A 24,317-nucleotide genomic window follows, 5' to 3' on the forward strand; every position below is an offset into this window, starting at 1 on the left:
AAAGAAAGTGAACGATTAAAATGTAACAGCGTCCGTGAACGGGGCGTTTGAAAATGTACGGTAAAATTTTCATTCCGCGACACCTTGTTCCTTGAAGCCGTGACACGATGTTCCATTATCGTTAATCCTCGTAAACGCAAGCGCCACGGAGCAAACTCTCGCCGCAACTTACCATAGTTAATGAAAACACAGAAAACGCGCGATATATTGTCTCGCAACTCGGCCTAAAGCCGCATATTCACCAAGCGAGCGAGCACAAGCAAACAGGAGCGAGCGAGCATTCTCACTCAGTGCTCGTTTGGTGTGTACCGCTGAGCGAGTACGAGTGAGCGAGCAAATGCTGAATGATCCGACTCGTGTCGGTACATCAAAAGAAACACCTGTTCGCGCTCGTCTGGTGTAGACGGTTATTTGTTGCATTCGATTGCTCTGCTCGGAACGTTTTATTCCGTGTGAAATAAAAATGGAATGGTGTAATGAAAACATTATTAAACTCATAGAGGCTTACTGTAGCCAAGAATCGTAGAATATCTTTCCTATATACTTTGTGTCACTTTCTATTATTTTTGGTTCAACAAGTTGTAGAAATTTTTCAAAATCTTCGGTCAACATTTTACAGAAAGTTCGGAACATTTCATATCCTTCTTCTTCCTACATGTCCCTTAACAAATCGCTTGCACTATACCGTTGTCTGTTTTTAAACAGTGAAGTTTGCCACCATCGTTTATCTTGTCTTCTTTGTTTTTATTTTTTGTACTTAACTTCAGCACAACAAATTTCTTCGTATTCGTTATTTTACGATCTGCTCGCGGTCAGTCTTCGGATTAATTGCGAACAGAAATGAATTCGTTCCAGTGTGGATGTAGGGCGAGCATTTCAGTTGAATGCTCGCTCGTGCTCGCTCGCTTGGTGAGTACGCGGCTTTAGGTTTACACGCTTATTTTCGTCGCGAACGACTCCGGTGGGCAGTCGCCGATACCGAGACGTCAGATATCTTTCCCGTGACGCAGTGGAAAGTGCAAGAAAGCATTTTGTCGTCGGAGTGGTACAGGTTACGGAGGGTAGGAGAGGCGCCCCCTCATCGTATTGTGTGAACGACCGGTTGCAATCTCTTTCGTCCTCGAAATTGCGGAAAAGTGCTCCGTTGTATCGGCCTCTTTGTATATTAGGCGTGAAGGGCGGTGAAATATTTTCTGTCGCTTTTATCCCCACCAGTCGCTTTGATCACCTTTTTTTCACCCCGTGCCCCCAACCCCCCATCACACTTTTTCTATCGACTTTGCCTGAGCCGAGGGATTACTCGCGGCTGATTGTGCCGTTCGCCGCAACGAAAACTCCCGCACGATTAAACCTAACGATCCACTATTCCGGCCAAAAATAATACCGGCTCGTGCATCTTGCCACGAAGAGTTACGGGAAGCGGAAGCTAACGAGAGCCCACCTTCGCATCCACTTTATTCGCGGAAAGCAGAGATTATTTCGCACGTTCTGCCGCCGCCACGACCGCCCTTTCCACCTTTTACTTCAAGCTACCCTTGGCGAGCTGACGCGACACCCTTCGCGTGGTATCTCAGATACCAAGGTCTTATGTCTTTGTTGCTTTTTACAGGCTAGTGTGAACGAATTTTATATCAGATCGTTCTAAAACGCTTCGTCGCTATGAATCGAGAGCGTCAAGCGTCATCGTAGCTCATCGCGTTTTATGTTCGCGATCAAACGTCCGAGTTATTTTGTAAGAATCCGTGACACGTTATTGAAATTATTCATTCGATATCGATGTAGTTTGTCGATATGTAGGTCGTTAAAACAGTCGTGGTATAATAACTGGCAGGGCAAATTGAAATGGATATAAAAGTTTATTAATACTGGTAGCACTCTGTAATGATATTGAACAATCACTTTCTTTAAAAGGTGAATTTCATGGTGTAAACAGTTTTCAAGGTATGTATTACATGTTAAAGCTTCCATCCGAAAATGAATCTGGTGGATTCTACCTTTTTTTACCCAGAACTAATGACAAAATACTGTTTTTTATTTTTTATTTGTTATTCGAAACTTTTTATGTAGATCATGGTGTCCCAATCTTTTTCTGCAATGGAAAAACTTCCACGTCGCAAACCCGGAAATTTTAACGGAACACTTAGCTTATTTTTTAGATTCGATAATTCCTACTAGTAAAAATTAAAAAAAAAATGTTATTAAAACACATTATTTATTTAATAATTATTTTTAAATATAAAACTATAATATAATATAAACATAAAAATATGAATAAATAAAGCACTTAATGGCTTTGATGATAAAACTTTTCCAAATTGTCGCGGAACACCTATTCAGGTTCAGCGGAACACAGTTTGGGAAACCCTGATCTAGATAATTAGTTTGCCCATCTCTGAACGAATGAAACCATACCTTGTATCGGTGCCTGCCTACGGAGTCACCCCCATTAATATACATATAAATGCGCGAGTATGTTATCCGGTTAGTATGCAAGAGGCAGGGTTCTAATTACAAATTAAACGTTTTAGGTCTTCCGTTAGAATCCTGGAATATTGCACACATTTTCAACATAATATTATACATATGTACCGCTTGAATAGAAAGTTTGTGAAGACAAATTTATCCTTCCAAGGTACAAGTGACTGATCTTCAATCTGAAAGGAGCTTACCTTCACAATAAATACTTATAATTTAACGTATACACAGATTAATAGATTGAACTAATTTTAAATCATAAGTAAAGGTTTCGTTCGAAGTAAGTACATACTTCCATGTTAATTGGAGAATATAGAAATGCGATGAAGTACAAATTTCAGTAGAAGTGAATGAAATTTTCCATTTCATCGAAACAGTAATAAACTCTCTTTTCAAGTTTCCTTATCAAATTTCTTGTTAATTTACGCCGTTTTCCATGATATACAATACTTCATTAATAATTCTGTTTCCATTCTTTCACAAATTACGAAGCATATATTACCTGTGCTAGTGTATAAAACAGGAAGTATTTAATTTTAATCTCGTGACGCGAGATAATACATCATCAGGATGCCCTTTTCCATTTCTCCATGATGAATTTATAGTAATAAAAGTATTAAGCCGTAAGTTTAATCGATCTAATTAATACACTTTGACAGGAAATCTGGTGATTTGCTTTATCGTACATCACTCGGCGGAAAATCGATGTAGAACATGCAATACGTCGAATTTCGTGTCACCCAAGGGTATTAGTAACACGAACATCTGCTAATAACTACTCAGTCATCATGTGGGACGCACGGTCGCTAATTAATAACCTGTTTGATTGGCTAATTAGTTGGCCACAGCTTTTAACATATCGAACGAGATGGATGCTTATTAAAACCGCTTTATTCCAGAAATTATGAAGATTTCTAATACATTATTTTTCCCGATTATAATGCACGTGTAGTACATAGCAATAAGTACGATCTGGTACATACATTGGGCCGTTAACTAATTTTTGCGGACCGATCGTAAGTGGTCCCAGGATATAGGTACTGACTTTTTATTTCACGCCAATTTCCTTTTAGTTCTCAATAACGTTTATCTGTAAAAATTAACTTGTATGTGGCAGTTCCACGTCACAGGATGTAATGGGTGCATACTAAAATTTACTCCAGCAACATTCTTGCACTTATATTGGTCCTTCAATGAATTCATTAATCACAATTTCTGAGACTTTTATTAATGTAGATAATCCTGTATTTTTTTCTATAATACACCTCGTTTTCTTTTTTATTTATCCTCCGCAATTACCAAGTATATTGCCTAAACAATTAATACAATTGATATACATATTTCTATTGAATTAATTAGCGGTAAACCTAATGTTTCTAATTTCTCCATTGTAGTCGGTAAAAAGGTAAAGTAAGTTTTCATAAACATTAAATCTTGTGCGAGTTTTCTACATTATTTTTTAACCATTTATTTTGCAATCGCTTATGCTTTTTCTTTTGAGTACGCAGATGGAAAACCACATAACACCTGTTCTTACGTACTCATACTTTGTTACAAATTTAAATTACTGTTACCGACACTTTTTTTTAAATTTTGAGTTTCCGTAAATATCAAGTACACAACGAATACAAACAACGAACTAATTACTCCCAAGAAACTAATAAACCCGTGCAACAGAATATTTACAAATGCTCGGGAACTGTTCGCGAACATGTTACGAACAGTATTAGCGAAAAGATCGAGTAGTGGTTATAACATGTTCATGAATTGTTTGCGAACATTATTTGGGAACAGTGTTCGTTAACTGTTCCCTGGTGAGTACGCGCCTTAACATGCGACCACCTCACGAGGTTAGGCCTTGAGGTAAATCTCATCCTGTACTGCCTGCTTAACGAACATTTATAACATTTGATAGAAAATAATATGAAACAGATATCAATAAATAAACCTACAAATCTACTTTACTACTTTTACTTTATATATTTTTTAACATAAATATATTAAAGATTACATTTGACAGAATGAAAACAATATATTTGTTGACATTTTTGCTCTAATATTTCTTTGTTTAAATGTAAAAGTTGTTCTATAGTGTTGCTCTACACATAGTTTATTCGAATAATGCACAAGTTTGTTAGTTATTTCACTTCATAAGTTTGAAATTATTAGTTTCTTGCTTCTCTTCTGTATTCTTATTCTGTATTATATTGATAACAGTACGTAGATATATCAATGCCAATAATAATAAACGTTTAAAATGTATTGTATCTGGGTAAAAAACAATAAATGTACTGATATCAAGTTTAAAGTTGGATTCAAAGGAATTTTAGTTTAAATTCTTCATGCATTTGTTTTTAGTAAAACTTATTAATAATCTTCCTACATAAACCGATCCGAATAGTTCCGTGCACCCTGTAGTTTGAATATGCATATACAAATTGTCGGGGAATACAGTATCTATATTGTTTAATAAATAAGTATGAAATTGTATTTTGACACGATGCAGTACTAAATATTTTATATATTTTGTATAATATTACGACATAATTTTGATACGATATTCATCATTCTCATTCTATATTCATGAATTATTCAAGCTGTTTATAATAGGCTACACTAAATTGACTGATCGGTAATAATCTGTTAATTTTGACAGCCTTATATTGTAATGCAAATTGTGCACACAGTGTATGAACCAGAATTTAACGAGACCATTAATATTAATTTAAAAGCTGACTTTGTTCAGTAATATCATAGAAATATTTTCACTGATATAATTTATATATGCCGGACAATGTGGAATCCAACAATACATATTACAAGAATTCTATCACACGATGAAAATATTTGAGTAACGTTACAGTAAATCCTCGATGAGTGTTCGAAGGTTTCTCCGCACTGACAAGCAAAGGTTCCCAGGTGTAACGCTGACTTTTTAATGAGGTTTGGCACTGTGCTAGAACTTGGAATGTTGAAGCCAATAATATTTCTTTCAGCCGCATATAGCCATTAATTTATTAAATATTTAATGTTGAGTGCACAGGAGCCTTTTAACACTCATCGGAGCTTTACTGTAATTGGAAACCGTCACAAAAATTTGTTGGCGACATTGTAAGCAATTCCGGAATTCCCTAAGCAAAAATCCAATATATAATTTTGCACACCATCTACAGGGTGTAACAAAAATGTTATCCAACCCGGAAATGGGGCACTCGGGGGGTGAATTGGAACAAGTTTTTCTTTAGCAACAATCTAATCTAAGGCTTCGTTACCGCGATATTAACAAAAAACCCCGACCAATCAGAGCGCGAGTTTGCCAGCCGAGTTCCCTCGCTAGCGGTGGCTACGCGCTACGATTTGTAGTCAACGCTACCGCGGGAACACAGCTGACAAATTCGTGCTCTGATTGGTCGTAGTTTTTCGTTAATATCACGGAAACGAAGCCTCAGATTACATTGTTGCTAAGGAAAAACTTGTTCCAATTCACCCCCCGAGTGCCCCATTTCCGGGTCGGACAACATTTTTGTTACACCCTGTATAGAGATTCTTAGTTTCTCGCGCGACAACACAATTGTCGCAAAGGGTGTATTTTTACCCCGAGACGAGTGCCGGTGCTCCATAGTCACGAACAACTTTCCCCCTGTAACTATATCGCACGGTACTTAAACTCTCGAGTCTCGGCGGTTCGTCCCACGAGACCATTTACAATTTCATCGCCGACGTGTCACTCGTGTCGTTACGAGTTACTCGGCTGCTGTCCGAAACGTGTTCCGGGATACATCCCGGTAGATCGTTAACCATTCTTAAAAAAGACTCGATAGATCGTTAGACGGTTCCGTACCGAAAAGACTGACACCGGGCATTTTCTAGGCCATTGAGCTCGTTTGGGCTTGGGGACCGATACGAAAAACAGGATTTATCGATTCCGGGTACGCCGCCGACAGTGAGCGCTCGCTGGTGCCCACGATAACATATGACCGCTTAAACGGCTCGCACATGGGAACCGACGCGCGCGATGTTTACCCTCGGAACGGGATCGTAGTCACGACTCGCCCGGATTTTCACCCATTCACCCTGCTGCTACAAATATGTTAGTCACGCATAATTGCCTTGGAAACCCGTTTAACGAGACACAATCGAGTCCCCGGGGATATCGGAATTCAATTCGTCCCCCGAAATGTTAAACGGTTCGCGTCTCTCCGTGATCTGTGAATCGGTCCGCCCGAATTAATTATTTCCAGCCTTAACCCCTTGCCTAACGATTTCTTTTACGACTGTACTCTCAAGCATTACTTTAACGTTAATAATTTCCTAGATACAAAAGGAATTTTATTCTCAGGACAAGCGTAACATTTACTCTAAATCTTAAATAGTAACACCAATGAAATAAAGTTTCACTTCGACTCAAAGAAAATGAATAGTATACATGTTTATTAAATCCAGTTTGATAATCGTCATCACGTGTCTGAATCGATGTTATAAGGCAAGGGGTTAATACGTCCTACATGATAACGCGCCAGCCAATGGGTTGCGCTAATTATAAAACACACTTAATACGAAATAGCGTCCGCGTGGTAAATCTGTGTGATCGATGGATCACGAGAATGTGGGTAACGCACCGATACCGAAGACCCTCCCTCACCCTTTCTTCCCCCTCATTCTCTCACTCTATCTCTCTCTTCCTCTTTTTAGTTGATTTACACCTCGACGTTATTTGGTGTATCGGAGGGAAAATTGAACACGGTACATATGTATCACTTTTTCTTTAAACGGTTACATTTAGACAGCATGCCGTGGTCCGTAAACACGAAAGTGTCGAGAAAAATGTTGTTCAGGTAGGATCGCTGTTGAGATGAAGAATCGCAACTTTCGCAGGATTCGTATTAACAGGTGTGCCAGTTTCTCGAAACGTACTTTGTATATTTTCTTTATGCATTTTAGCTGTACGCGTTTGAGCTGTTATATAAGCGGATTTCCTATCGTAGTTTACATATTCTAAAAAAGAACTCTAATACTAGCAATAATTTGACGGTATGCTTCTATATATACATATATGTATACAGTGACTGCCAAAAGTTTCCAGCTAAACCGTAATTTCACCATACTTTTGCTGTAACTTTCGTCAGGCTCGTATTTGTTAGAAACAGAAAATCAGATTATTTTTATGTAAGAAGATTTTTAGTATCATCAAATCTAAAGCAGTAATGTATTTTCAATATGGGTAAAGACTTTATTCGTATTATATATAACATTTTTAAAAAGATACGTTGAAATTACAGTTTGACAATTTTTTGGCAGTCACTGTACCTGTAACTATGTATAGAAGGGTGAAAATTTGGGTTTGTTATTCTCTTTTGTGCACCCCAATGTGCTACTATGTAGTGCGAAAAGTTGGTGCAAAAAGACGTCGAAGTATGAATTGCTACTCTAAATATAGATTCGTTCAGAATAACAATCAATTGCAAACCGAGCGACCTTGATTCGGCATAATCTACACCCCGGACCGAAGTCCAAGACCAACAGGGACACGTGCTTCTTAATGCGAAGTCGTTAAGTGCATCAATGATCGCATCTCTTTAGCATTCAAATTACATCGGCGTCACCTGTCGCTCAAGAGTAGAAAAATTCGACGACTCAATTTGAATAAATTTCTCGGCGCGCACCTCGGGAGCACGCGATAAAACTTTCTCGAGCATAAAATTGGTAACTATATACGATGGTTTGCGGCTTACCTCCTCTGATCGTGGACCATAAATTCTTCTCGGATGCCGCGCGCAGTTTCTTAACGAGATCCCAGTCGATCGTCCATCGGGATCACGTCGGAAATCGTGCTCTTGGGCGCAGAAACGATCCGAAAGTTTTCGCAGGAACGATTCACTTTAAACGTCAACCAGTTGCTCCGTTCCACTCGAACACATCGGCCCCATCACAAGAACGAGATTTAATTCCAATATAATTAACGTAACTCTTCGTTTCACTTTAATTCGTCGATCATCACCATAGATCTCCGTTTCTTCAAAGAGGAAACAGGCGCGTTCGATCTTTCGAGCCACGCGGCTTCTCGCGCACCACCACTTTCTCAAACTTCCCTTCCGACTCCTGAGGTTTTACATTTGCCGGCGATATGCGCTCGAACGGAATCACAGTCCAAACTTCCCTCTCACGAAGTTCGATCGGTTTTCGCTGATGAAGGGGCTCTTCTTGAAAGAAAAATACCGTACTGGCTCACCGCACCGAAAGTATTTCACCTTTTTTTTGTTCACCCTCTTCTTTCTTCGTTTTTTGATCAACCTCCGGGTTCACTGTATCCACCGAAAGATTAGTTTTCGTCGAACGATTCAATCGCGAGAGAAATAACCCCACGTCCACTGCGGGTCCGTTCTCCGATCAGCCATGGGAACGAAATTGTCGAACCGAACGCGACGAGGAAAGAAGTTTTTCCGTCAACTTTTCGGAGAGGGGAGGGGGGCGCATCCTGGTAGCCCGTAGAGGGGTGCGCAGCCAGCACGTGACACTTTTTATCGGGGAATCGCACGTGTCACGCGAGATTATTGGCCTTTGTGAGCGCCTTGACAAATGGTCCACCGCATATGGCGCGTCGCGCACGACCCGCACGACTGAGGCCAGATTTCGCTTCCACCATCCTCTCCCCTTGATCTACCCCCACCATTTTAGCTCCATCCTCTTCAGTCCTCGGCGTTAACCGGAGTGTCATCGTTGCTACACGCAGACTCCGTTACCCAGGACGCTTTTCTCCCCGCGAAAGACGACGTCTCGTTCGGTCAGGTGCTTCTCTTTTTACGTTCTCGGTCACAGAGCAACGCTGAAAAGCATGCAACCTTCTGAAGAATTCCTGTGGCTCTGAATTCGTTCTTTGGCCCCGTCTTTGAATCAGGTAATTTTCATTGTGTTTCCCAAGGCTTCCGTTCCGTCTTGCCAACAATCACGTAACAAATGCTTTTCAGGTAGTCAAACTGATGAAAACGTTACTATTTCGAGGAGATTAGTTCTTTTGCCTCAGCGTTATAGTTCATCAAATTTATCTTCTTCTCAGACCACTCTTGTGAGATTATTTTCTCGAATCGCTCATCGTACATCGAGATCTCTATATTCCCTTATTGGTGTGTTAAAGTATGAAGACCGGCGTGTTGATTATTCAGTTTTTATACACAGTGTTCACGCAATCGCTGGCCAACGTTGGTTTAGTAAATGACAAGCGTATCGAAAGAACAGTACGCAGGATAAAATTTCGCGATCTTTTATAAGTAGAAGTACAGGTTCCATGAATTTTTTAAACTTACAATACTTTCGGAATCATTAACATAGATTCTAATTACACCGTTCAATAGTCATCTGAACTTCTAACATTCAGTAGCTGCTTCTTATAGATTTTTGTGTCCTGAATACGAATCTGTAAACGATTTTTAGTTTTATTCGTATAAAAATTGTTCAATCACACTCGAGTTTGGACTCCTTTTCATCGGTAGAATTTTTTCAATTCACTCGTGACACTTTCGTGAAAGTATATTGAACAATGCAAGCAAAGTGGTCCAATGTCGTTACTGGACCATTTTCTTAAAATTGATTTTGTTGTGTATGTTTACCCTCATATGTTGACACTTCAAAGCAAGCGTCAATTCATCCTAATGACTTTTTGTTTGCACGTAAGAATTGTATTTGTGTTGTACGGAACGTCATTTCTTGCGGTTTCGGGGGTTCGCAGAAATAAAAATATCTCAGTGTCTGGTAATCACAGCAACATAGGATAAGATGCATGTTTTTCAGAAAAGAACAAGCTACAATTACTGTTGTTTACAATTTTATCCTGAACCTAACTCTACTAGCCAACGTTTGATTTTAATTAACAAGTTTGATTACTAAAAAAATGAGAGGTTCAATTGAAAATTTCGGCTAGGAAGGGTAAAGTCTCAAACTTAAATCCGGTTTTGCTTGATAGAGCACATGCCAATATAGTTGGCTGATAAGTTTCAACTCTGAGATTTAATCTCTTTTTTTTCTACAATTTCTCAAATCTTCCGATTTCCGAGATTTTTACAAACTTTGGGGCTATCTCTGGTGGGCGATGAGATAAAATTATGAAAGTTGGCCATTTACTTGCACTATGGACATATATATATTACACAGATTGAGTTAGCTGAGACACTCTGTATACAGGGTTTCCCAAAATAAGTCCTCGAAAAGGATGATTCGTGGCGTGATTTGAAACAACTTTTTCCTTAGCGAAAAAGTTCTGCGAGGTTTTGTTAAGGGGATAGGCTCCTTTGGGGCTAACTCCAAATCGTTCTACGACTCAAAATTTGCATAAAGTTAAGTCATTATTCGAGGTGATCAAGTTAACTGAGACACCCTGTAGACATATAAAGATTTTATGCGCGGATTCTGTGCCTTTTCGTATAATTAGGACTCCCAAGTGTTCTCGTAGATGCTGCCACACACCACCGTAGATACAATCTATAGGCTGTCAATAAGATCGTTCCGACAGATTATGCAGACTCGGTTGAGTCTGGGCTGTTAATAAGAGGCCTCGTCCTGTGCTTTCACTGCACACCGATAAACGCAAGTCCTTTTCGCACAACCATCAGGAGGGGTGAGGTCTTGGGGGGGGGGGGCTTAAAATGAGATTCTCCGATCGTTGATTTCTGTTGTGATCCGCGCCCCCGTGGCAGCTGCGTGCGTTTTCTTGCCTACTGGCCCGTGAAACCAGCAAAAATGTGTGTACGCATTATAGCCAGATGATGCCAAGGCGTCTTTAGAATTCTTAATCCCTTCTTTTACAGTGCGATTACAACGGTCTTTGGTGGCGTGAAATTTAGCACTGATCCGGAGATACCGAGAAACAGGTTACTCCGCGAAACACTGTTACCATGTGCTCGTGGTTCTTTCACTGTGTTTCCGGCACGATGCCAGAAGAATTTCACTGTACGAGAATTGTTTTCCACGCGTGGACCCGTCCCGTGGTGGTTCCGTGAATTTTGAACAGCCACGAAACACAAAATGTCGTGGAAGTTCGCTGGAATGGGGACGGAGTGAACGTGGACAAAGTTTATGAGAGTGTCTCGCGTTTATTTCGCCACTGTCAGACGAAAAGTTTCGGTCGCTATCGTATGATAAGAGTTTCGATTGTTCTAAGACGTTACGCGTAAAGTTCGCGAGATGAAGGGAAACGGGAAAATCCACAAGACTATATCACAGACTCACTGTCTGACTCCATTCAACCCCTGATTTTGTACGGTGTTCTCAAAAGTCAAAGCCAAACCAGCTACTCGACTAACGCTCTTCAATTCGACCTGCTGGTGTTCGATTCTTAATTGTATTTTCTATTATAGAAATTTGCAAATTAATTTGACATGAATAACTTACATATACAGGGTGAACCATGAATCGTGTTCAGTAGAGATTACTCTGTTATTAGCAGTCCGATCGAAAATGTTTTTATCAGGTATAGCATGGTTTCAAGAGAGCGTTAACGTGATTATAGCACAGTTTTTGTGAACTCTTTTTTTTCATGACTTTTCAAGGTCACCTTCAATTTTTTGCAAATACACCTATAATTTTTTTACTCCTAACACATGTTATGTTATGATACCGCATTCGTCTTGAAATCCTCTAACAGATAGGCGTAACAAAATTATAGGTGTATTTGCAAAAAATTGAAGGTAACCTTGAAAAATCATGAAAAAAGGAGTTGAAAAAAAATTTGCTACGGCAATATAGGCTGGCAGGAATACACTCTTCAGTTACTTCACTGTTTTAAATCATTTTATTAACCATATAATTTTTCGTACATAAAAACAATGTTTATCTAATACTACTGTTGGGTATTCGTATACCACGCCACGTAGGTGGTGCAACGTGACGCATGGGATCGCGTAAATCCTCCGGATGCCGCATGTGCTCGTGCCAAGCTCTCAGACAATGCACATTTATCAAGTGTTAATAAATAGGTAGTAAGTGTATTACAGACATCATAATCTCTAACCCTTCCTCCCTATGTCGAGACATAACAACTATATTTTATCATTATACAGGGTGTTAAAAAAAGCCATTGAATATTTATATGGTACATAGGACACCACTGTACTGACAAGGGTAAAAAGGCTAAAACAAGTTAAGAATTCTTCCGACAACGAATTTCCCTGCACAGAAATTTCATGGTGGCCCCTTGCCTGCGATTCCACGACATAAAATTGTGGTATACGCGGTTCGCAATCAAAACTGACCCGAGGCAGACCAACCAGACGTCGATTTACAGTGGTACGTTTCGGGCGTCGAATAAAATAAAGGATCTCCAACAACCTCTAGATCGTGGCAACGATTCAGATCGGAATGTTTCGAGGTTGAGTCGCCGTTTTATGATCCGCACGCGAACGCGAGAGCCTTCGGTGTACAATTTTTATAGGTGTCGCGAAATGCTATTTGTTATTTTCGTTGCGATTGCCGGTCGTATTTTTCTGTCTCACAATGGAACAATCGACCGACGCGACGCACAAATTGGGCTTGTCTAGCTTCGATTTGCCTCGTTATTTGTTTTTCAGTCAAAATGATTTGAAAGTTTAATTCACCCTGGGCTTAGGGAATTTGGGGGCTTGGGAATAGACTAAAACAGTATTAATTGAGAACACGCGGGTGGAGCGAACGTGGACACGAAGAATACAATTGCCACAGGAATCGGTTCAAGTTTGATATTCCAGTAAATACAATTTTTTTTTTTAATATCAATCATAATAATTTTCTATATTTTTATTATGTGTTACTTAAAAGTTGATGGTTATTCAGTTGATATAAATCCAGAAGAAGGTGTTCTTTAGTCATTTAGGTTTACAATTTATGTCTCATGATTTATATAACAAGTGGGATATTTCATAACAAGTGGGACCCACTTCAACGGTGGACGGAGGAAGCAGAAATAATGTAAAAAGTTTATATATAACATACATGTTCTCTGTTTGACCTCCTTCCCGAGTTACAGTCATTTTTATATTCATTCCTTGATTACTCAATTCAATTAACTATTAGATGTAGTCTCACTTGAAGTTGCATTGTCACATTTCAGCCGAGTAGCCGAGTAGCCAGTAACATTTGTTTAAAAAGTATATTAAAAATTATATTTGAATGGTGTCTCAGACAAAACATATTGTTTAGCAGATAATGACAGCAAAAATTGTAACCTTACTACAGGGGTGTCAAACTCATGTCAATCATGGGCCATTTGTCTAACACGTAGAATTCATCCGAGCCGTACAATATGTATTTATTTTATTTAGTTGTTTCAATTTTGAAATTTCACAGTTTAGCCGAACAATCATAGTGTAAGTCTCGCTATGTATTATATACAAAGAAATGTAGAATTACTTACATTATAACAATATTTGCAATTCGTACAAAATATAAAGGGCCACCAGTTTGACATCCCTGCCCTACTAGACTCTTTGCATGCGTATAAAAACTATATACTATGTATCAAGGTACAAAATACGAATCAGTTGGAAAATCCATATTTTACATTATAAAAAAGTTTTTGCGATTCACAATTTATTTGTTTTTTTGAGGCAGGTAAAATTCGTAGGCATGTATCTTCAAAGGAATAGTATGCTATATTAATATTTCCGTGTCATGTTGTGATTTTCAAGGTTAGGAGCTGTACTACTATGTACCTGGCCGTGTACGCCACATATCTTTAGTTATAAATATTTACTAAAACAGGTTGATGCGATAATAAATAAATAAAAAGAAAGATTTACTAAAACTGAAAAGTTACTCTCAGTGAGTAAAATACGATACAAGGAACGAAGGAAATTTATCGAGAATTTTCTATCGAATGCTATTTATTATGTTAACTATTCGAAAAATTGTTTACGTTGCAATTCAATTTTACCCTGAGTAGTTAAAAGTAGCGGTTTAATGACGACACAGGTGTGAGATATGGATTCTTTAATCGTGAAACTAGTAACCTTCCTTCGAAAACCATTGTACTAGAAGAATAGCTCGCACCCCTGACTCTTCTGTGTTTCTTACACGTCACTCGATAGCCCTCCAATAAAAAGAACATTAATCATAATGACAACAGTGACATACCAAGGTATTTGATATAAGAATCAGTTATTTACTTTCCACAAATTCCGCGCTATTTTCATTGGTTAATTCACGATATCCGGGTTGTTCGTAACGGATGTGCAAATCTAAATAATAATCGTTCCGTTAGCAGATTGTAAATGACTCGGGGAAAGTGATAGTTTACCGTGGAAGTCCCAAACGATGATTTATCGGTACCTTTGTACCGATTTTCTTGAAACGATGGGAACCGCAGGGGGTTAATCGACCACAACGACCAATGGGTCGTCTATGAAGCGTTGCTCAGATAACAAAAGGATAGCCTCACGCAGCAGTGACGACAATAGTGACATGTAATGGTGTCCCAGTGCTTAGAATCTCGGAAACATTCATTCTTCCCCCTGATATACGGATTATCCATGGTGTACCAGCATGGAATTCAGGGACATCACAATGGGAGGATTCATGATAGGCATTTCACGTTCTCGTTTATGGAAGCTGTGCATAGATGCATCGACTACAAGTAAGCCGTTAAGTAAATGATTACATAGTAATCCCTTTCTATGGTCGCTAGTGTAAGGGATTTTAATGATGCTCGAGGATTAGAGTAATCTTGGCGAGAAAATATTATGTATATCTGTAAGGCGTATAAGATTATGTAATAACGAGAGATTCGAATATTCAGTTTAGAAATCTCAAAAGAAGTGTAAGTGATAAATTTTATAGATTTTGTTTCTTGGTGCATCGATAAGTAACCAACTATTTTTGTGATTGCCCGAGATTCTAATTGAAATTAAGAATTTCTCCCAAACACTTCGTTTGGTAAAAATGGCGTCGAATAGTGAAAAATAATTATGATATATTATATTTCCTTAGGAATGGACACATAGTTTATTAGAAAAATAGTGCACCGAATTGATACAAGCAATATTGTTACACTATTATTCTATAATAAACACTTGCAAACAGTTTGTACGGTTCAGTTAAAGCACTTTTCATAAAATTGAAAATGTTCAAATATCAACCTTAAAAAATAACATTCAATGTACATATAGGATGGATTAATACTTAATAAACCTACAGTAAATAATAATATTTGTTGTGTTTTCGTTAGAGACACAAAGATTTCATTCCTCCAATAGTAATAATGTCAGGTAATTCGTTTAAAGTATTATAATTTGTTTTTCGGCTTATTATTTTCTACGTTTATGATGTTCATAAAATGAAATTGCTAAATTTAATGAAATTTTAGGAAAAGAGATATCGCTCATCCAAAATAAATGTATTTAACTTCAGTATAGCAACATAAAATAATACGTCGATTTACATTTCACCAATAAATATTGTATTCAAGCGAATGTAAAATGTTCCGATAAAACTTGATGCACAGAGGGAAGTCCATTTGAAACTTAAATCGAAACAGAATTCATACACAATATGTACCTTTAATCGTACGTGAATCTGAATCGCAGATAAATACAACGTATGTAACTTTGAAAATTTATACGGCTCTTTTGCCGCAGCGTGTGCGTCGAAATTTACACGAAATCGACGAATCAGGTTAAAATTCATGCGATATTATTGAATAAGTAAATGAAATGAAAATAACGCTCCGCCGATCCGGCTTCACGTTCAGCGAAAGGAAAACGATATTTCACTGATCACCGTTCCCGTCTGGCCAAGCGAAAATATCATTTCATCGACCGTCAGTGGCTCCGAACACGGGTTTCGGAATCGTTTCGATCAACGTCATCGGTAGGCCTAATAAAGCACATTGTCCCACTTCAAATAGGAAAGCGGGGAACGTTATAAAATGCAAACCATTAGGGGATTGTAAAGTGTTAACACAAGGGCCCAAACTACACGGCAACCATGGCATTGAAGTTACACTGTTCAGACTGGCTATCAAAACTTAAGGGTTGTTACCGCGTTCTGTCTCACACAGAGGGTCCACGGGACCCTACAAAATTCTAACAGTAATAAATTATATTCGGGGCACGCACCAGTCCTAAGGGTGAGTACCACGTGTGCTGTACCAAATGGTACTTTCATTGCACTTGCCTCACGGCTTTTTGCATTCTGCCAACCTCCACAGCCCCGTGAATTTATTGTTCTCCTTTCCATGAAGTTTCGAAACGGTAGGGTACGAGTCGCTCGTTTTTCCCTTTCTATTCCTCTTCTTTTCGCCGAATATTTCCCCGTTAGCTGATCCTCTTTGCTCGCCGGTATTGTTGGCATACGTCGCGATTTATTCCGGATTAGAGGCTGATTTTCAATACCACCCATCGTTCTTTACGCTCTGCCCGTGCGCCCTGTGACCGATCGGCTTTCAACTCTCGACGAAGTTGAATTTTATTTCGAGAGTCCCTGATCGATCGCGAATATTTCATCCAGACACTTCGCACACGAAACACGTTTGCGTTTAATTTGCAAAACGCGATTGATTGAAAATTGCTGCATTGCTAAAATATTTACATAGCGCGCAGTGAATCTCGACACTCAAAAGAACATTTCGGTATAATTAATTTAAATGATGGTTATTTGCTTCTTTTTAATAAAAATAACGACGTACCTACTAATTAACATGAAAGCGTGGTTTTCTTCAAGTTTTCGAATTTGTTTATTGAAGAGTATATTTTCGGAAGATGTGATTATTGAAGAATTTTAGGCTCGCTTACTATGAATATGTACTTCGTGTCGTTCATCGCCACGATTTTTCGGACACTTTCAATATACTGACAAAAATCTGTTATAAATAAAAGTTCGACAGTGTTCAATCAGCAATAAATTGTAACATTGAAACTTGCCGACAAACTTTCTCATAAATAAAAATCGTGGTCCCCTTCATTTTTTCAAATAGCACCATATAATTGTTTTTCTATCCAGTGTCGCAAGTGACATGGAGACAAATTCAGCGATGTCATGTAACGTTGTTTATCTTGGATAATTTGCTTAAAACTTTATTCACAACCATTGATAGGCATATTGATGCGAATCGCACCAGCAAAAATTTCAAGTGTTGAGTACTTACAGTTAAGTGAGTGTATGAATGTCGCCCCACTACATTAAATACAGTCTATCCCCTATAGTGTCAGGTAGCAAGGATCAAGAATTAGTTACGCTTTAGGGTACGTTTATGTTGGAGCTGCGATAACAGCGAAGAAAAAGAAAGAATTGTTTCTCGTCACTTTTAACGTTCATCGTACATATAGTAAGCATTGCTCTGCTCGTTACTCCAATACAGTGTACTAAGAAATTATAGGTTCAGTCCACTGATCTGAATATATGGATACGGGATGGGGGTTTTTAAGCATAGCACGAGTTGCTGCATTTTGAAGGTACGCCATCTTTGTGAATAAACCACTTTCGCCGCCTACATAGGTTAACGTTAACTAATGCTTTCTATTCACATGTATGCTTGTTCGTATAATTTGTAGAGTAATACAAAGTATATGTATGTACTTATTTGTTGCATATAAAGAACATAAGGTGTGAACGATAAATCAGTTAGAAATTTAGATGAGGCAAGTACTAATATTATTCAGGGTATAACAAAAATGTTGTCCGACCCGTAAATGGGGCACTCGGGGGGTGAATTGGAACAAGTTTTTCCTTAGCAACAATGTAATCTGAGGCTTCGTTACCGAGATATTATTGAAAAACCCCGACCAATCTGAGCGCGAGTTTGCCAGCCGAGTTACCACGGTTACTTTGGCTACGCGCTGCGACTGGTAGGCAGCGTTACCGCGGGAACTCGGCTGGCAAACTCGCGCTCTGATTGGTTGGGGTTTTTGGTTAATATCTCGGTAACGAAGCCTCGGATTACATTGTTGCTAAGGAAAAACTTGTTTCAATTCACCCCCCGAGTGCCCCAATTCCGGGTCGGACAATATTTTTGTTACATCCTGCATAGTATACTATAATATATGTGAATAGATATACATATGAATGGAAAGTGTTAATTATCGTTAATCTATGTAGGCGACGAAGTTGCTTTATTTTCAAAAATAGCGTACCTTCAAAATGCAGCAACCCCATATACACCGTCCCGTATCCATACATGTATACTGATCAGTGGTTCAGTCACAGTGATGGTCGTTGTTTAAAAGTTTATCGATATTTTTAATTAAAAAAAAAAAACAGAAGTAATGATGACTGTACATTATAGGCCTGAAGTGTCTGTTTCCTTATCATTTTTTAAACAAATTGAAACGTGCCCATTGTGGGTATGATCTTTGTGGCCATAGAATGATTAGCCAAATATGTTAGGGTTTCTCAGTTTCAGCATGGAACATTCTGCACAATAAACTGAATACCAAAACCGTATAATAAACAAATTGTTCTTTTTATTATGTGCCCTTTCGTCAAGCTTACATTTGAAAACAGCGAGGGGATCGGCCGTATTTACGCGGCAATGTAATTGAATCCGTACATAAGTTAAAATAAAACGCGACTAACCAGCGGAATTTTCATCTATGTCGGCGTTACAATGTCGACATCGTAATTTTCGCTCGTCCACAAAACGTGGATATGTCATTCATTGTGGTTCGTCGGGACGTGTACTTCACTGGTTCGTGAACACCGGTCGCAATGTTGGGTACTCGTTCAAACCACCCACGCTTGTTTATTTATACGTGCGTGTGTACGTTATCGTTAAAGTGTGAAATGATGTATTTTCGTTGACAGCTTCCGACCCCTCGTTTCTCACGCGTGCGGACCGCGTGCTTTTCGTGGGCGGACCCGTCGTTTCGTTTGATAATTGGGTTACGCGTGAAACGCATTACTCCCTCGATCGAAAAGAGCCATCTTTCTCTTCTGATAATATGTAATGTCCGAAAGATGGATGATCGGCGCCCGAATTTCCAGCTGTTGCTGAAATATTGTGGAAATAAAACGTTTGGGAAATTGTTTATTACATAAATACTGGATTTGCACTAGCGTTCACGGCACGGTCAGTTCATGTGAAATCAGGCATCGGTCAATATCGCTCACATGTAATCCAATGAGAGCATTCACAGTTACGCGGTTCGATCAAGTACAATTAAAATCTGTTAACCGTGGAGTCGCGCACAATGGTCGGAATTGAAAAATCCAGTGACATTTTGATATAACTTTTGAACCGTAGAGAATATTGATATGAGGTTTGGACTGTGTAATTTAACAATGTTAACTTACAAGTAGGTGAAAAGAAAAAAAATTACAATAAGAATTATATATTTTAACAGTAAAAAAAATAAGCCTCGGCAATAAAAGCGGAGGGGCAACAAAGTATGCGCTTGACAGGTTCCACGCCCCCCTCCCCAGTGATGGGGATATCGTCTGGACAATAATCGTGTAGAACAAGTCAGACGATAATCGAGAGGAGTCTGTGTGTGGACTATCGAAACATTTTCTAAGTTTTATGTTTACAGATTTTTGTTAAACGGTCAAATAGTTTCTACAGTAATAAAGAAAATATTCTCTGATTGATACGAGATATTTCTTCTTGTAGAATTAATTTCAAAAATTTCTATAAGCAAAGCTATATGTAGAAATATAAGTCTAAGAATTTTAATATTTTAGATTACCTATTAAATGAATATAGATTAAATAAACTTTAGCAGTTAATTGTCCGTATTTGATTATTTCGATTGTATTCACGTCTTTTCAAAATTTGCTCTTTTCCAATCTGTTCAAAAATACGACTACTACGGTGTACCGATTAATAATTTCCAATACCCCAAATCGATCCGACCCTCTATACCCAAAGGAGAAGGAGCAAGTTAAATCCGTAATGATTTATATTCAGACCTAAACTCGGATTTTCCCTGACCGCCAGTTTCTTCTTTTATTTCTTACGTTCTTTCGCCCTTCGTAAAATTCTGAATCTCCCCCGGCAGAAACGTTTGGTTGCCCCCCGCCCCTGGATCTTTCAACGATCGAACATTCGGCAGAAATAATTCGATCGCCCCGATTTCCTTCGGCATGGTAGCAGGTGCGTTTCGCCCGACATCCGTCATTTCACAAGTCGTCGTGTTTCGACGTGGGTCGTCGGGATCTCAATTTCCACCCTCGAAAGCCAGAAGATTACATCCTCGACATGCATTTCCCCTCCCGGGGTAGAGTCGACGGTCGGTTCTCGACGAAAAGGGGGATCGGCCCACGAGGACACGCGTAACGACCAAAGATCCTCTCTTCAGTCTCCTCGCAGGGCGTGAAAGGAAGGACTCTCGTACTCCCGATATATCCTCCTCATACGTGTCGCACTTGGAAATCGCGGTGCTTTGAGGAAGACCAATAATTCGGATCTCGTATTTTGCCATTTTGCCGAAAGCGTCTCGTGTGCGCGTCCTCGCTCCGTAGACCTCTCACCCCCACCTCCCACATCTCCACCAGTTCCCATCCCCTCACCAAATCCTACGGCCACCCACGCAACCCCTGAGCCAGGGTTCCCCAAAACAACCGCCTTCGCGTACGTGACCAGAGTGAGTAAACGTGCTATTGTGGCCGGGCTCAAGGAAACCAGTCTGCACGACAGAGTTTTCAGACCGTACCAAGTTCCCACTCGAAACTCGACAAACAGGCGCGTGTGCAGCCACCTACATGGTGGCAGTCTTTCTTTTTGTTTTTCGAGACGCTGCCGCTCCTCGAGCGCAATTCCCGGTGTATCCTTCGCGAATTCCGCTAACGACCGAGCTTTTCCATTCTTCGGAGTTTCGGCCTCGGATCACTTCCAACTAAACAGTTGTACTTGTAAACCTTGCCGGAATGACGGAGTAAACGAGACATCGCGCACCGCGGTTTAAGGATTACTTTCACGAGATAGTTTCTTGCCGAAAGATACACCGTAACTACGCGAATTAGGTATGCGACGTCCTTCGGGTACTCCAACGGTCTTGAAATAATTTTTTTGCTCGACATTAACGAGCTTATGTCTATCTCAAATCAAATAGTCTCTGTTTGCGACCATTGGCGTAACTAGAATTTTTTTTTGGGGGAGGGGGAGGGTCAAGTCCCCTCATTTTCGCCCATAACACTCCCCATCAGACATCTACGTAATTTATACCACGTGTGTGGGTTGCACAAAATAAAGTTACACATTTTACAATAATTATTTACAAATTTGTTTAATACTAAAACTAAGAATAGAAGGATATAAATATAATTCTTAAAAATAAAAGATATTTGAGATTGATTAAAATCAGCAGTATACTATGTGCAGATACCTATAATTAAAATCTATCATATATAAGCTTCGATTTGCTGTTTTTTCTTTCTGCAAAAATATCTTTCACATTCTTGAGCGCTAATTCCCTTAATTGTATCCGACCCTTCAATTGATGTCGCAGGATTATTATTTAAGTAGAATGGAAAAATTAAATAGCTTAATTCTAATACAGTTTTACTTAATACTTTAACGTATTGAGGATTGTATTGTATTTTTTGTACTTAATTGAGTTGCGTATTGCATTTCGGCCCATGTATTTATTTTTTATAACATAAGATTTTACCAACTGACGAATGTTTTTTTTTGATATTTTCATAACTTCTGGACGGGGGGAACCAGTCCATATTCTGGGGGGGGGGGAAGGCTCACCCTGGCCCCTACCTCGTTACGCCAATGTTTGCGACCTTGGTTTTATGGTTCAAACTTTTAAGGAATTGCTCTTTATACTGCGTTCGTGTAATAGCGGAGCAGAACAGATTCAGGCTTTTCTTGAAGTCTTTCAGAGACTACAATTGTCACCGTGATTCTATTTTTGCTATGTAATACGAGATCGCTTCTTTTGAAGCGCAATGAAACACTGTTGGCCTTGGATAGGCATCAGGCGGGTGCCGTCATGATCGTCGAGACGTGGTTTGATTCTTCGGTTCCCTTATCAATTCCTGATTATAAAATTGTTCATTTGGATCGGTCTACCAGGCGTGGTGGCGTAGCGATTCTTACCCACAATTCCTTGGGTTTTTCGGTTCTTAAAAATAATTTCTCGTTTAATTTTGACTCTTTTTGTTCGATTATCCCCCCCAGACTGATTCTGGGCGTCGTTTATGTCCCTCCTAGTACATTGATTAAAAAAGAAGAATTGGACGCATTGGTCAGAATTGGTTCTCCCTTCTTTATTAAGGGGGGGGGGGGGGAACGCGAAACACGGACTATAGGACGATTTCTCTGCCATTAAATCTGGTAAAGTCTTGTTTGAACACTTCTCTAAAAATAGCTACTCTATTATTTTTCCCCAGTCTCCCACTCATTGCCAGCCTACTTGCCGTCCTACGACAATTGATTTCTTTATGTCTAACTCTGAGAGCCCACTCGAGCGTGAGGTAACTGATATAATGTTTGCACAAATCATAGACCTGTTCTTTTAACAACAAATCATCTCCAAAACTTGCTTAACAATGTAGAGAGCTGTGAAAATTTCGTTTACAAAAATGTATAAAATAGGTATTTTATATATTTGAGAAAAGTTTTGCGAGTCGGCAACCGAATAAAATAATATTTTCTGAAACATTTGTCGTGTACATTCGTGAGAAAATGAAACGTTGTTCGTGATAGCGTAATATAATGTGACATAATACAACGATGTGCAAAAGTGTCCACGCAACTGCGCCGAAAATTCTGCGGAATCTACGATATATTTATAATTTATTACTGGCTTGTAGCATCCACGTTAAAATAGGGACGATTTATTTGGCTCTCATCTTACGTTAGACATAAATTTCTACTTAACCTGGAATTTAGATCGCACACATCCCTCGCATAGTAGCCCCCGACTTACCCTCTTCCAGGCTCACCCCGATATATCTAACAGCGAAGACAAAATCTAGACGTGCAATCTTCCCTGTCTCTGTCCTTCGCAGGCTCTTTCACGGCAGTATCGACTGTTTGATATTGCTCCGGCGACATTTCTTTCGACGTTTTCTGGTACAACTTCGTGATTCACGATTCCCTTACCTTGATTCTATCGAGATTAATGTCGTGCGGAGCGTCGCACACCGTTCTAAAAAATCAGCGATCCTTCTTACTAAACGTTTAAAGAGAAAGAAAAAAGGGAAACTGAGAAAGAAGGAAGACAGGAAGAAGGAGAAGAAAATCAAAGGAACGAAAGAGGGATCGAATAAATGGAGTGAGTGAGAGAGAGAAATAGAATAAGTACAGAATAGGAGTTAATAAGTAGATAGAATAAGATTAGAATAAGGAACAATGGATGGGTGAGAGAGGAGAAAAGGTAAGAAAAAGGAAATGGAAACTCTTTGTGACCCTTAGGAGATAAATAAATGCACACGCTTAATATAGTATGTATCAAGTCAGTGTAACACAGTGAATTTCTGTTTAGAACAATAATTTGCACGGTTTAGTGTGTTTTATCGTTTAAAATAAAATTGGTATTGAGCTCCTGAAAAGAAATTAAAAGATTAAAGGGAGAAACACCGCAATAAAAATATTTGTGATCTATGTAGAGACGCTCTTATGTCAATCCCACTGTGCGATAAACTATTACTATAATTGAATTGTATTAATAATATATTGGTAATTTATTTATCTACATTCATTAAATAATAATATTTCAGAAAATAGTCTGTTAGAATAAACATTTCTATTGAAAATGACATATATTATAAAAGAATCATTATGTATCGCATTAAATTATTAATATATTATATACGTCAACCGTACACACTGATAATTCTACAAAGAATGCCCACTCCTGCGTCGCAGTCCCAAAACAGTCCCCTACCCCACGACGTAAGTAGCTCCAAGAAAAGGTCCAATTTATGACACCCTCAAG

At 39.0% G+C, this 24,317-nt stretch overlaps 1 protein-coding gene across 1 annotated transcript in view; it reads right to left on the reverse strand.

The window, feature by feature from the left end:
- The window catches only part of LOC107190156, a 56,107-nt gene extending 39,274 nt beyond the window's left edge, over positions 1-16,833 (reverse strand). Inside the window, exon 1 of the mRNA XM_015578912.1 lies at positions 16,551-16,833. Coding sequence (XP_015434398.1) covers positions 16,551-16,833 — 283 coding nt within the window. The remainder of the gene's footprint in view (positions 1-16,550) is intronic.
- Between the last annotated feature and the right edge of the window lie 7,484 nt (positions 16,834-24,317).

Source organism: Dufourea novaeangliae, unplaced genomic scaffold, assembly GCF_001272555.1.
Source record: "Dufourea novaeangliae isolate 0120121106 unplaced genomic scaffold, ASM127255v1 scaffold11, whole genome shotgun sequence".
Taxonomy (NCBI): domain Eukaryota; kingdom Metazoa; phylum Arthropoda; class Insecta; order Hymenoptera; family Halictidae; genus Dufourea; species Dufourea novaeangliae.